Source organism: Rousettus aegyptiacus, unplaced genomic scaffold (genome assembly GCF_014176215.1).
Source record: "Rousettus aegyptiacus isolate mRouAeg1 unplaced genomic scaffold, mRouAeg1.p scaffold_m13_p_11, whole genome shotgun sequence".
Taxonomy (NCBI): domain Eukaryota; kingdom Metazoa; phylum Chordata; class Mammalia; order Chiroptera; family Pteropodidae; genus Rousettus; species Rousettus aegyptiacus.
The window spans coordinates 29,097,266-29,112,799 of record NW_023416286.1 but is presented as its reverse complement, the minus strand read 5'-3'; the positions used below and the strand labels follow the sequence as shown (position 1 = coordinate 29,112,799).

General features: G+C 34.6%; 1 protein-coding gene across 11 annotated transcripts in view; it reads left to right on the top strand.

The window, feature by feature from the left end:
• TENM3 (teneurin transmembrane protein 3) overlaps positions 1-15,534 on the top strand; it is a 766,204-nt gene that overhangs the window by 650,467 nt on the left and 100,203 nt on the right. For 10 of the 11 annotated variants that reach the window (XM_036228689.1, XM_036228687.1, XM_036228683.1 and 7 more), the window contains 5 exons: positions 5,674-5,888; positions 10,646-10,856; positions 11,274-11,375; positions 11,569-11,763; positions 12,844-13,044. In XM_036228689.1, the coding sequence (XP_036084582.1) occupies positions 5,674-5,888; positions 10,646-10,856; positions 11,274-11,375; positions 11,569-11,763; positions 12,844-13,044 (924 nt within the window). The remainder of the gene's footprint in view (positions 1-5,673; positions 5,889-10,645; positions 10,857-11,273; positions 11,376-11,568; positions 11,764-12,843; positions 13,045-15,534) is intronic. The other variant, XM_036228685.1, reaches the window with a different exon arrangement.

Sequence of the window (15,534 nt, the reverse complement as noted above, 5' to 3'; positions counted from 1 at the left end):
TTTTTAAAAGCCTGTTTTCTTCTGTATTAAACCATGCTTATAATTATTAGTTGTACACTTTTGACTGAAATCAACCTAATTATTACATAAGTATGTTAAACTTTTGATAATTATTAAATATGAAAAGGGAAAATGTATCGAAAATGCCTCTCTGAGATGAATGGGGCCTTTTTCAAGTAGCTTATGTATTCATGGATGGATATTACTTATTGCAAGAGCAAAGCAAGATTCCATATCAATTTTATTCCCCTTTTCCTTTATTATAGATATAAACATAAGAAATCTTGCTATAAAATAAGCAGATGGGACCGGAAGGATATTTTTTAGAGTCATGCCATTCAATTATGTGAAATTGTTATTAGTCATATGTCAAAAACCACACTGTGATCTACTTCCAAAAAGTATATATAGTGGTCTACAAGCTGTCAATTCCACCATATTTCTTCTTCAGTTTTATTAAAAACAAAGAATTGGCAACTACCTACTTTCAAAAAGACTTACCAGGTCTTCCTAATCAGTCCATTTCTGTTTCCATGGAGTCTACCAAAAAAGACTTTACCAAGGCTTAGGCAGATATTGCTATTTATACCTGTTATCCTTTTACTTAGCAGCACTTCGTTTAATCTGGTATATGCAAAATTTGGTGAAAAATGGAACTATGGTTCATTTTGATTCACCTTTAAAATTATCTCTTTCGAAGCCTTTTATTATGTGCTTTAAATATCTCTATTTAATTAGCTCGTTTAATTTATCAGAAATACCTACTATAAAATTTACTGGCAGAGCTAGTGCTCATTAAAACCAAACTTACTTTCTATCAGAAAGTCTGACTTATTTTTCTATTCAAATAAATTAATACAAATTTTGTCACAACCATCTCAGTTCTGAATTCCTACTCTAGGTAGATAGTAGAGAGATAGATAAAGCGCAAATCCTTGCCACGAGTTTGATAATTGGGTAAAATAAGGCATCACTACCTTTAATATTTCTTACCTTGTTGATACTGTCTTTGCAATCGTGAAATTCTTCTGCAGGGGAAAAGCATTCTTTGACAATGGTTGAGGTGGGTCATGAGGGCATGAAACAAAAATGTTTACCTTTCTCTGGATCTATCAGATTTCAAAACCTACCACCAGTCTTAAATACTGCATTTAACTCTACACTTTGTCCTTGATAGAAATATGTATAAGACAGAGAAAGATACTGAAGGCTTACCTTGGATTTACAGTGTCTTGAATAAAGGGAGCTTCATAAACAAAAATATTTAAAAATTTGCCTTTGATTATAATCCCTGGAAACTTTATGCTCCAAGACAGTGTACCATAGTAAGTTTCTGGATGTGTGAGAGGTATGCCTTTCTTTTATAAAGAAAGTCTACATATGGAAGTTGTTGAATTCTAGAAATTGATACCTTTATAATAGTCTACTCCTCTCCTCATTGAAGAGTCTTCACATAGTCTTCATACTTCAGAGTATAACTACTCTTGTTTGAAGACTCCTGGACCAAATGACTTCCATGGGTACTTGAACTCTGAGATTCTATGATATTATGATTACTTAGGCTTTTTCATTACAGAGAGAAAAAAAAATTATCATAACTATTACTGCCTCATTCAAACACATCCAGTCAACCTTGGTTCTTCTGTTTTACAAATGAAAGAACCATCTTTCTGAAAAAGAGCCACTTGTTAAGTTAGCTGTGGGACTAATTGGATGAGTAGATACACTTATTGACATAACAGTGGTACACGTAGTTCAGTGAGAAAAATTTCAACGCCTCCAAATCAGTAGATGGAGAAAGCAACAAAGCAAGACCTCTGAAACCCTACGAGTCAGAACTCTATCGTTATTTCTGAAGCTAAAGCTCCTGAGCAAAGATAATATTTTAGGAAAAAAATTCTATGGTTAGAGCCAGTTTATGCTAACAGCTCTCAAAGCACAGGTATGCTATTAAAGCTAAAGACCATTTAGAACAGCAATAGATAAGATCAATAGCAGAGTGTAGATTAACTCACATTAGCTTCAGATAATAACAATAGAAATTTTTAATAACAATAAAGTATAATAATAGCCTGAGAAATTGTATGAATTTGATGAATGTGTCCAAATATGAACTATTGCCATTTCAAATATGATATGTGTACTGATAGATCTTAGTGGGAAAAAGGAATGCTACTCTATTCAACATTTTAAAAATAGTTTCATGTGGAAGTCAACCAAAAGACAAAAACTTATTAAGAATCTATTATGAATTATAACACAAAGAATATGATGTCATAGTATCCATCGTTGTTCTTATTCCACAAGAATTGGTCATTTCTTCCTAATAAAAATAAGTATAACTCTATGTCCTAAAATTGAAAGCAAACTGAATTTCTAGTGTGGTTAAGTGGGTTAATACGTCTGATATTATATGAAATAGATAAATTTAAAACTTAGTAATTCAAAGTAATATTTTTGTTTTAATAAAAAGCAAAGATTATACTGATGATTATATAAAACACATAGTTTGAGAATTACGCAGACCTCGACTTTACCACTCACTTTGGCCACATAATTTATTTCTCTGAGCCTTAGGTTCCTCATTTCAAAATAAGATCCACCTCACAGAGTTTTTTATTGAAATTTAAAACAGATAATATAGGTGAAACCATCTGGCCTGCAGTAGGTTCTCAGGAAAGGTTAGTTCCATTTATTTTTCCTCCCCCCTCAATCTTTTCAATAAAAGCTAATTTGTGACAAATATAGGTGCCTGTGCAGAAGCATCCAAAATGAAAAGTAGAAATTAGTCTCAGGTATTTCAACATTCTACAAATAAAGAAAAATTTCTGGTAAGATAGAAAACGAAAATAATCTCTGGATGGTAGGATCATATATTTTTTCTTTTTATTTACTATATGTTTTAATTTTGCTAAATGAACATGTATAACTATCATAAAAGATTTAAAATTTCAATGAACGATGTAGTTTATAATCTTCATGTTGATATACTACATGAAAAATTACAATGATTTCTATAACCCAGTCTTTAACTTTTGTCCCCTAGAACATTTTATATTACGAAATTAGTTCAAGAAAAATAGACAAGACAGCCAAAGAGTTATTAACTGCCATGATTATGAACATCAGGAAAAAAGAGGGAAGTAAGATTGTAACTAATGTATTTTTATTAAGCTTCCTTCCTCATACCTGGATTATTTGCATCTGTATCCTAACTCATCTCTACTTCTAGCTCCCCACCCTATTGTACTTTAATGTCCTTGGAACAATGACTTCATTTCGCCTTTGGCCTGATCCATTTCACTATAGGTGTCCTTCATAACAGATGGTACATGTCTCATCTCAGGATACAGTAGTCCAGGTAGAAACAATCCTGACATTTACTGTTAATATACTCTCCCTCAAACTTCACATTTATCTATCAGTGTGAATTTGTTGTGAATTACTCTAGACCCTAAAGGCCTTAAGCTGTATATTCACCATACTCATCAGTGATTACTAAGACATGTTTCTTAGAAATGTTGAATTTCTTTTTTCCCGATTATACGTACACACACACACACACACACACACACACACACACAGACATACAAACAACACAGGGACAAATAAATGCCTTTATGGCATTGAAGTACAATTAACCTATGTTAAGACTATTTCAAGTATCTAATTTTAAAATATGCCGTACATGATATGCATTGTAATGTAATGCTAGTAAATATATACATCTTCAGGAAAAGGGGAAGAATAACGCTCTGGGATAGAGTTGAAAGCACGAAGTATAAAGAATCACTAACATGAAGTCTAAAGACCAAATTCTGTAACTTGGTATTCAAGGCCGTCCACAGACTGATGTCATTCTCCCTTTCCAGTCTTATCTCCCATAACTCCCATGGCAAACCCATTAATGTCTTTCATTCATTCAGTACCTACTGAGGGCCAAGCACTTTGTATAAGTAATCCTTACAAGTCCAGTGATTGCATTATTACTATCCCTGTTTTACAGATGAGACTTAGGTCTCATAGGTCACACAGCTAGTTAGTGACAGAGCAAGAATTCAAACCCAGGTTTGTCCAGCTCCAAAACCAGTTTTCTTAACTTCTTTTATAGCAAGATGGAGTTCTCTGATCACCATCACCCTAATGCATGCCATGTTTTTAATTGTGATGTTCACCCCAGCTCAGAAACCTTGTTTTACATGCCCTTCAAATTTTACCTCACAACTTAATTAACTATTCTGTTAACTATTTCAGCCTCCAGCCTACAGTGTTATCATCTTCCTCTGACCCTTAATCATATTACCTTACGTTGTTTTTAATTTATCGGTTTGCAGGTGTTGTTTTCCCAACCAGGTATAGTTGCTCCATGGCATAAGCCATGGAAACCAGAGTAGACACTCTCTAAGATTCTGCTTTTTGGATTTTTACATATCACCTACAGTTATATATGTTCCTAGTAGACACTCAAAAATGAACTCAAAGTTAAAGCAAAAACTCTTCATAGGCATTCAGAAGACTCCTCTGTCATTAAATTAAGATCATTCACAATTCTCTGTTTTGAAATCTAATCCTCTAAATTTTGAATTAACAGTTTCTCTGGAGGCTATTATATAATAGACATTGTATCATAATATGTAATGTCTGAATTAATTATCAGGTTAATGTTTTAAAAAGACAAACTTAGTAGTAGGTAAATTTGTGACTTTAAAAGATTGAATCGATAGAGGATAATTTGTCCAATTTCATTCTGTTCCTTAGCGTTTGTGGACCCTCTTTAGATGAAAGACAAATTGTTTCATTTCCATTTAAGGCAAATTATAAAACCTCATCTATCACTAACCCCTTCAGAAAAATGGAAAGAGAACCTTAGCAAAGAGGGAAGGGCAACACCATACCAAAAAATGCCGAGTCTTAAAACCAGGCCATGCAGAAGGAGAGGAGATTGTCTCTGTGGGGTTACAGAGATTCGAGCAGCAAAGAGTCTGTTCTACAGGTTGAAGGTCATTGAGAGGGGTAATTCAAGCGTGCTTGCTAATGCTGAAAGTGAATTTGAGATGAGGGTCAAAAGAAAGAGGAAAAGTTGTAGCAGCCTACATCAAAAGCTTTATAAGAATTTAAACTTACTGCTTTTTCTCTTCTCCTCATGATGTTCATACTACTCCTTCTCCATTTCCCTTCCAACATCTGATTTTTCATTTATTCTAATAAATAGTTTAGAGAGGACTACATGAATCAGTGCTTTTGATTGGTTCTGTTGTTTGTTTTAGGGTTGATTTGAAAATCTCCATAATCCATTCTGCCTTAATTTACACTTAGTATGTTGAGAATGACTAATAAGTACCTGACTTAATCTCTCCCAAGAAATAACAAGACATATAATTTGCAAGATAATTGTTTCAAGTGATCAAGAAAGACTGTAGGTGTGAAAACAGTTTCAGTAATAGGCATACCTTGGGGGAAGTCAACAGATTTTGACTAAATATCTTAAAGAATGTGTTAGCTGAACTAACAATATCTATCAAAGATCCGAAAGCAAAAATTATATGAGAGTATTTCATTTATCAGAGGAAGATGAAATGACTGACTAGCAAAAAGAATTTTTTGAAAAGAACATTGTTTTGTTTTGTTTTGTTTTTAAATTTCATTCTTCTTCAATGGATCTCTTTCGTTCAGGAAAATTAGGTGGATTTACACAAGAAAATAACACCATAGATTCCGGAGAACTTGATATTGGCCGAAGAGCAATCCAAGAGGTTCCTCCTGGGGTCTTCTGGAGATCACAGCTCTTTATTGATCAGCCACAGTTTCTTAAATTCAATATCTCTCTTCAGAAGGATGCATTGATTGGAGTGTATGGCCGAAAAGGCTTACCACCTTCCCATACTCAGGTAGAAGTAGGCTTTGTTGTCAATAAAATGAAAACTGCTTATTTGCATTTTTTAAGTTATTCGGTTTCTTAAGTTCAGCTGTTTAACTGTTTGACGACCACTTTTGTATTGATCTTTTACAGTGAGAAGAAATTTGATTGTAAGTAACACTTATCTTGAGGTTTTTGAATTAGTAGAAAGAACCACATTTTCTTCCTGACTTGCTTTAACCATTATTGATTGATTAAAATGTACTAAAACTTGTAACTTAATGAATATTGACCATCATCTGAGCACTAGTAAAACACCATGGATTTTTCAAATGTTTTACAAAGATCCTATGGTAATTTTGGATGATCTTGTTCCTTTCATATAATAGATGCATAACATTTTCATCTTAAAGATGTATTCAGTCTGTTGAAAATGTATTTTTTTTTTTACTTTATGCCAGATTTGCTCTTAATAAACATATTATTGGAAGGTAAACATAAATATGAACTTCATCAGCTCGAGCCACAATTTCTCATCTACAAATGATGAACAATGAAATAAAGAGGCAAAAAAACTTGCACAGATAATCACGGATGATCAATCACTTTAGTGTGGTACCGAAAACAATTAAGACATTCTTATATCAGAGACTCAAAGAATGCTAAAGTCAATTCGCTTGCATGCAGATCACTTCACAATAACAGTCACAGATAGAGAGGCACCACCAATAATTCCACAGGCTTTTTCATAATCTAATACTGGGTCATGGTGTGGAAATTGGAAATTGTATTTTAAAAGAGGTCCTATTGTGTCTAAGAGAAATTATTTAAATCGCCTACCTTAAAATTGGATTGCCAACTTTTCTCAAGATCAACTATTGTATTAGTAAATACAGGAATTACAAAAATATAATAAATGGTTAATTTAAATTGACAATTGGATGAGCTTAAAGTTTTTTTTCCCTTAGAATTTCATGCTGATTTTAATTTGATTTATAAAGTGAGGACTGAAAGGTTTTCATGTATGCTTTATTTTATATAATTTTATGTGAAATGCTTTTCCTATAACATAGGAATATAAAATAGAAAATTATAAAGAAAAATTGATTACATACTAATAAGAAATTATGTATTTAAAGAAAGATGAGTAAGAAAATTTGAACATGCCTTCTCTAATATTGTGGATCAGGGAAAGTGTCATATATATACACAAATTCTATAGTTGTAAAATTTTTTAATATCATGCTTTGGTGTATTCAACTTTTTATTTAACGTTTTTCAGATCTAGACTATTAAAGTAAATACCTTTAATCCTTATACATCAAATACTTTTTTATTGTGTACTAGTATCCAATTTTAAACTTTAGATCACAATTTTATTTGACTCCATGTTACGTTATAGTCAACACTAACTAGGTTGCAATAACCAGATTTTCTTAAAAATAAGTAAGTTTCTGTAACATCAGTGATAACAAGTAGATTGCATTTACAGCAATATTCCAGTGAAATAGAAAAAATATTTTTTCGCTGAAACCACATAGATGATTAAGTTGGTTTTGTATAACTCAAGATACATACCCGTAAGCTAATAGCGCAACAGTGAGCATGTAACCTGTAAATTCCAAAAATGATTTCGGAAAAAAAATTATTGTGTCATCACTGTATAGATTAAAGATCTTTGCAAGTTATATATACTACATAAGATTAGAGAAATAAAAGGTGCAGCTTCAGGTTTTCTCATATTTCTGCTGGTATTTAAACAAAACATAGGTGATATCCACTTTTCTATCACAATATATTGTTTAAGTAGGTTCCTCATTTTCTTAAGCTCCAGAGTTTTATTAGAGTTCCTTACCCTGGTTTATTCAAGATCAGCAGAGCAAACAACTATTTCTGAGTTCAGTGTTTAAACATGAAATATGCTATAAAGCAGTTCAAATTGAACATTTCTCTGTTTCTGGGAAACATTAAATAAATCAACCTGAAATAATTAAAATTGGCCAACCATTCAGAATAGTCACTTGAGTTTGGAAAGTCTTTGTGACCCTTTATAAAACTGTCCATTAGATCGTTGCCAAGGAATCAATTGACTTTCTTCTCCCTGATGCCCAGTTCATTCTCCCAAGAATGTTAGAAGCCCAAGAAAGCAATTTAATGCTTTACAGTTAATAGTGTACTGTATCATTTAAGAGCATTTGCATGAAGCCTTTTTAGAATGGGAGTTTGAAACCTAGGTTCAACGCACACCTCTACCACTTTTTGACCTTGTGACCTTGAACAAATCACTTGACTTCTGTGCACCTTAGTGTCTATCTGTAAAATGAAAGAATTAGATCAGACGATCTATAAAATCTCTTCCTCCTTTATGTTCCAACGATTTACAGCAAGACCGTGCCAACCAACCAAAAAGTAGATTTGAGAACATAGTTAAGTATTCATAGATTGTGAGTTCTCATCATTTCAACAACTGAATTAAGTGTATGGATAACCTAACCATTCAAAAGTGAACCATGAAGATACCTCTATCAAGTATAGGTTCTGTCTCGTGATAGCTCCCCAAAGTGGTGAGACTGAATTTCTTCCTAAAACTCGCATAAGATCCTAAGACTCGCCCCCACTACACACACAAAAAAAGTCTCCATCTTATGAATAGGTAGTATAAACCAAACCCCACGTCACTCAATTTACCCTAAAGTGATTTCTTTACACCCTAAGAACAAAGATTATTAAATATTTCTGTTTTATATAATTTGTTTACTTTTTGTACAGATGGCTTTAGCATTAGGTAGGGAATTTGTCTTTAAGTATCTGAGTAACATATGTGAGGTGTCCCTATAGAGGAGCCTGGAACTGGATAGAAACTCAACAACCGTCAGCTATTCACCACCCACACCATCACACCCACCACTACAGCCTTGTTTTATTGTTCTTAGTGGGATACAAATGGTGATTTCAATGATAAAGGTGATAATTATGAGTATGAGCTTGAGAGAGCCGTAAAAACTCAAAATCTCCTCCCTTTTGATTTTTCATTTATTACGTTTAATGTTAGAGGAGAAAAAAAATGTTTATATGCAATGGGGCTATAAGAAGAAATCCTTTCCTGTGTCTGCCATGCTAATACAAACATTTAAATCTGATGAGAAAATGAGTGGCTTTTTTGAGATAGAGGTACCTTTCAAAAGCACTGAATTAATTTTTCTCTGATAATTTTGGAATACAATTCTAGTGAGATTTTGCAGGTCAAATAGCCATACCAATCATTATTTTCATCCTTGTTAAGATATAAAAGCAATAGAATTTTTGAATGCTAATTAAGTTATAGCTTTTTCATATTTTTCTCACAGTTGAATGATGTTATAATGCAGTTTTACCATACATACAAAGAAAAATGCTTTTATATTGAAATAAAAATTTTAATGTCAGAAACTGAATTAGATACTCTAAATTCTGTCTGATAGTAACAGTAGAGGTCTGTGATCAGAACAGTGGTTCTCAGAATTCTAACAACTGGTTTTAATTCCCACTTGGTCACATTAAGGGATTTATATAATAAACTTTTTTGAAAATAAAACTCTGAAGAAATTCCATTTAAGGGCTCTGTCGGAAAGTAAAATATTGATAATTCATATGTACAGTGCTATAACATTAATGATTAATATACAGTACTGTAGCATACTTCTACCAGAAGCACACACCTCAGGAATAAAATGAAACTGGGTAAAAAATCTGTAGAAATGGAATCACTCAACTTTTAAGAAACTGTTATCTAGCAAGCTCATTAAACTATGTCAGAAAGCCTTTGCGGTGACTTCCAAATTCACTGTACTATCTCTGGTTACGAAATTTTACCCACTATTACCAATCACATTGCCTTCTTTTAATTATCTTTAAATATTTCGGTTAAATTGTCCTAGCTACCCAATGTTTATGATTAATCTTACTAAAGCAAAAACTAAGTGTGATGATGACGGACATGGTAATAATTGGTCATGCTTACTGACATTGCCATCCCTTTGGAACCGCTCCATTGTTTAATTTTTTAGGCTTCCGATCAGAGATGTAAAGGCATCTTGTTGTATGTTTTTAACCTAACCATAACTAAGTACAAATCCATAGGTCTCTCTCCAGCATTTGGGAGGGTTACGTCAGGTCACGGAAAGGGACAGAACGGTGTGGAGGAGGCAGCCCAAGGTTTGCACCAGGTACATCTGAGCTCGCATCACAGCTCCGCTGCCCACCAGGCATCTGACTTTGCCCATGCTCCAAAGTTTCTGTTTCCTTCATCTCTAAAGTGTAAATATTAATGCCTTCCTCGAAGGGTTGCTAGGAGGATTAAAAATAATCCTGGCACAGAGTTAAGTATTCAATAGCAGTTGTTACTACATGAGCGTTAGCTAGGAGGAAAAGATCTTAAGAGACCATCTAGTGGTCTCACGAAAATACGGCTGCAGAGTTTGGAACATTACAGATTTATGTTTGTATCCCCCAAACTGCCTAAACTCATCAAACTTTTTATCAGTCAGAAGAATTAGATGCATTTGGAAACCACATAGCCCCATAAGGGAAAACCTGACCTGTGAAGTTTAAATACAACAGTGTGCGGTAGATAGTTTTTATCGTCCCTGTTGAATGCTATGCACAGAAGACCTGTCAACCGGAACGTTTTTCAAACGTTGTCTTTATTAGGGCAAAGGAGAAAAGTGTCAAGTAAAGAAGGAAAGAGAGAAGTAGCCACAACAGTGATATTTCTGACTACTAAACCGTTTTACTTGTCCTCGTCCTCAGTATGACTTTGTCGAACTCCTGGATGGCAGCAGGTTGATCGCAAGAGAGCAGCGGAACCTGCTCGAGTCCGAAAGAGCAGGGCGACAGGCACGGTCTGTCAGCCTCCACGAGGCTGGCTTTATCCAGTACTTGGATTCTGGCATCTGGCATCTGGCCTTTTATAATGATGGGAAAAATGCGGAGCAGGTGTCTTTTAATACCATCGTTATAGGTAAGAACAGTCTTCAAAGCATCTTCCAGGCTACAGCCTAAACACTGTGTTGAATAGAAACTGAATTCTCTTCACTGATATTGAGTGATTCCTAGGGAATTAAAGCCCAAGATTGAATGGGAGAAATATTTTTAAATTGTTCATTTATGAATATGTAACAAACCATGAAGCACCGGAAGAAAATATAATTTGGAAGTATCTTGGAGGAAGACGGTGCAGCATGAAAACACTGCATGCGGAATGGCATTATTTTGCTTTTCTATTTGAATGATCTAGTATAAACGAATCCTTTTTCGGTTATGCAGCAAGCCATCCATACTTCCTTCAAAATGCAGCTAAAATGATCAAAGTGACACAGTTTACCTTGTGTGAGAGACAGACTACACAATAAGCATTTCTTCTTTCTCTTTTCTTTAGAGTCTGTGGTGGAATGTCCCCGAAATTGCCATGGAAATGGAGAGTGTGTTTCTGGAACTTGCCATTGTTTTCCAGGATTTCTGGGTCCGGATTGTTCGAGAGGTATGTGAGTTAGATTTTTTTTTTCTTTAAGCCAATATGAATAAGCCATGGAAACACGAGTAATTCAGAAAACTACCAAGACGGGAAAGAAAGGGGAAAACCTGGCGTACTACTTGTTCCAGTGATGTCTTTTCTTTCAGAATCTCGCTTGAAAATGTGGCTGTTAATTCCTCTGTCGCGTTTTGTTTCACAGCAGCCTGTCCAGTGTTGTGCAGTGGCAATGGGCAGTACTCGAAGGGCCGCTGCCTCTGTTTCAGCGGCTGGAAGGGCACCGAGTGTGATGTGCCGACTACCCAGTGTATTGACCCGCAGTGCGGGGGTCGTGGGATTTGCATCATGGGCTCTTGTGCTTGCAACTCAGGATACAAAGGAGAGAATTGTGAAGAAGGTAAACATGTCAATATTTACAGAAGTCTATTGTTATCTTCGTATAAAGAAACAGATTATAGTCGTAGTCTTTAGTCTGGCAGATAAACCTTTTTATATGCCTCCATATGAATGTAATTTTGATTTCCATATTTATAGATGCACTGTTTTATTAGCATTTGAGCTAACATAAAGAACAAATACCAAAGAGCCCCTTTGCTCTTTTATTCAGTAGTGTGAATAATTTTTTTTTTAACTCTGAGAAAATAAGCAGGCATTTGTATCTTAAAACCAACAGAGGACTATTTTTGTTAGTTTTTAAATAGTTTTTCATTTTTATGCCAGCTCTTAAATGTAGGCATTTTGGCATCTCTAGAAAGACAGAATATTGAACATAATATACTAGTGAAAAAAGTACAACCTCATGGGTTTGTTCCATATAATGATGATAGTCAAGATGCTATACTGTGCAGTGCAGTCGTTTTTTCAAAAAGCAGAAAAGCACCATTTCCGTTCTTCAATCAAATTGATTTTATTGATCTTCACACACACAAAGTAATACAATTAAGTCTCTGGAATTAAATTTTCAGGCCATTGACCCTACAAGTGTAAAGTTTTATTGAGTCAAATTGCTAAATTAAATCTCGTCATCTAAAGCACATTAAAGTAAATTAAGAAGGATAGAGAGTATGCAACTCATTTATTTCTCAAACAGTTTGAGGGGCCCATACAGCTGTCAGCACTCCATGGTTGTGGGTTAGGTCAGCCGATACAATTTTGTTATAGAGAAGCCAATACTTATTACTTTCTAATTAAGCAGAACGGAGAGCAGTAGTCTGAAATCTCAAGAGCATATGTTTGTAATTCATGAAAATTACAAATGCTCGCAAGAGTCTCAGTTACCTAAATGGCACGATTCTTAATGCTTTATTGTATAATGATTTGACTTTTCAGAAACAAATTCTCGAAAATGGTAGGCAAATATTTGAGTATCCAAAATGTTTATATAAATTTGATTGGGATTCAATTCCTTATTCTGCCTACACTATGTATGATATCGTCTAGATTCAATCATTAAGTTGTTCTCTGTTCTTTACACTAGCTGACTGTCTAGACCCTGGCTGTTCTAATCACGGTGTGTGTATCCACGGGGAATGTCACTGCAATCCAGGATGGGGTGGTAGCAATTGTGAAATACTAAAGACCATGTGTCCAGACCAGTGCTCAGGTCATGGAACATATCTTCAAGAAAGTGGCTCCTGCACCTGTGACCCTAATTGGACCGGCCCCGACTGCTCAAATGGTGAGGTTAATGAATGTAGTACAATTGAGTGCTTAATATTATTTAGCTAAAGATGAACATATTGTAATTTTTTATTATTAAATTTAATACACTTTTCGATTTAATGTAGAGTTTATTAAAGTGATTATTTATAGAAATAAATATGAAAAGTAATGAAATTTGTTGTCTTATAAAAAGGAGAGAAATAGGCATGGTCAACTTGTCATTAAAATTTCTTATTTAGTATTATCGTAAAGAATACTCTTTCATTTGTGTAAAGTACTCTGTCTTCTTAACTCTTGAGACCTGTGGATAGCTTGGGGGTTTAAGCACATTGTCTCATAACAGAGAAGCCTCAATTAAAAATTATTTGCTAACATAAGTAAACATGATCACAATAAAAAATATACATATTTAGATATTGTGATGTATATAATATTTCAACACTAAGAGTTTAATGGACACACATCTCAGAGATATGTAGTGGTTACAGACCACCACAATAAAGTGAGTATTGAAATAAAGCAAATTGTAATCATCTTGCTGATTAAAGACCTTGCCTTCAGTTTGTAAAAATGCAACATCTGTGAAGCAAAATAAAGCAAGGTATGCTTGTAATATGATTATAATAGAATTGGCAATTTTATTCAATCAGTCACGTTGTCATTGAGCACTAGCTATGTGCATGGCATTGCCACAGACCCTATAGGGATAAAAGAATAATGCCTCATTCCCACCTTCCTGCATAGTGGCTTTCAAAGTAGTGTGGGGGAGGGGAGAAATATTTTTGACTCAGGGAACAGTATTAGAAAGCACTTAAGAGAATGGACTCTGAAATCAGATGCTTGGGTTCATATCTAGTCTCTACTACTTAGCTGTGTAACCCTTAAGCAAATTGCTATATGATTCAGTTTACTCATCTAGAAAATGGATTTAATTGTAAGCCATTCTTCACAGAGATGCTGTGGGAATTACTTGAGTTACTGCATATAAAGTACTTAGTACAATGCTTAGCCCATAATAGATTTTAAATATAGCTACCACCACCACTACTACTATTATTAGCAAAGATTCAACTGTGAGAATACCTATATACGTGGGACAGTGAAGACAACGTATTTGGAGGTAAATATTAGGCTAGGCTCAATTATTGGGGACACATTTAGAAGTAATAGTTTAGACAACAGAAAATTCACTCACAGTAAGCTGTTGGCCCACTAATTTGCTAAGAATAATATTTTAGAACTATCGTGTAGCTTCTACATCAAAGTATGAACAGTGAGACTTTGATAACTGGAAGGCAAGTCAGAGACCTCTCTCAGAAGAGTGATGTGATGAGAGCATGAATTAGTTTGGAGTTAGTAGAAATGAAAAGGATAGATCTGAGGGGCGTTTTAAAGGAAAAAGTAGACAGATTTTGCTGAGAAAAAAAGAATATGGAAGTTGGTGAGAAGAGCCAGAAGTCTGAAACAAAGGAGCTTGGGGTTGATGTTCATGTCTCTGAATGAGGTGAGAAGGTTGGGAAGGGACGAGGCTTGCTGGGTAGGTAGGATGGTAGTGGAGGCGATGGGGAGAGAAGTGAGAAATAGAGACGATGAATTTGCTTGGAAACTCAAGCTATTTGAACAAAACTAAGTGATAACCGGAAAGAAAGGAGGGAGGGAGGAAGGAGGGAAAGAAAAAGAAGACTAGGAAGAGCGAGAAGAAGAAAAGGGAAAGTGGAGGAGGAAAAACAGAGTAAGAAAGAGAGGAAGGAGAAAGAAAAATGACTTATAATTATTAGCAATGTCAAGTGAATGAAAACATCCTGCATAACCACCTTAATCCTACCCAAACTGACTGTAGTCTTCTCTGAACTCCTGTTGTTTAACATTAAGTGGTTAAGAACAGGGATTCTGGAGCCAAACTGTCTAGGTTGGCCATTCACTAGCTGTGCGATGTCATACAACTTATGTAATTTCTCTGTGCCTCCGTTCCTTTATCTGTGAAATGGAGATAATAATAATAATACCTTATACAATTTTTATAAGTAATAAACGAGTTAATATGTGATAAGCACTTAGAATAGTTCCTTACACATAGTAAGTACTCCTCAAATACTAACCATCAATAGAAGTAGTTAGTGGTGGTCGTGGTTGTGGTAATAGTTATGGTAGTAGAATTCTAAAGGTTAACTGTAGTGTGTCAAACTGAGTTCCTCATCAATTCAGAGGTGCTTCCACATAAAAGTATTGAATAGATATGTTTCCCCAGATGTGGTATTTATGAAATGCAAATTATTTCTTTTCTTAGTATAACCTAATGCCATAAGCCTAAGTGAAATGTTGCTAGGTAGCTAATAAACATGCTTATTTTCAGGAAAAAAAAAAAAAAAAAAGACCAGTAATTTTTACAAATCACTCTTTACTGGCAATTTGAGAAATCTGGGTGACATGTCTGCTACCCTATGGATCAAAACCAGCACGACAGACTTATGCGCCACACTGTTTCACCTACTTCGCACTGAATCCT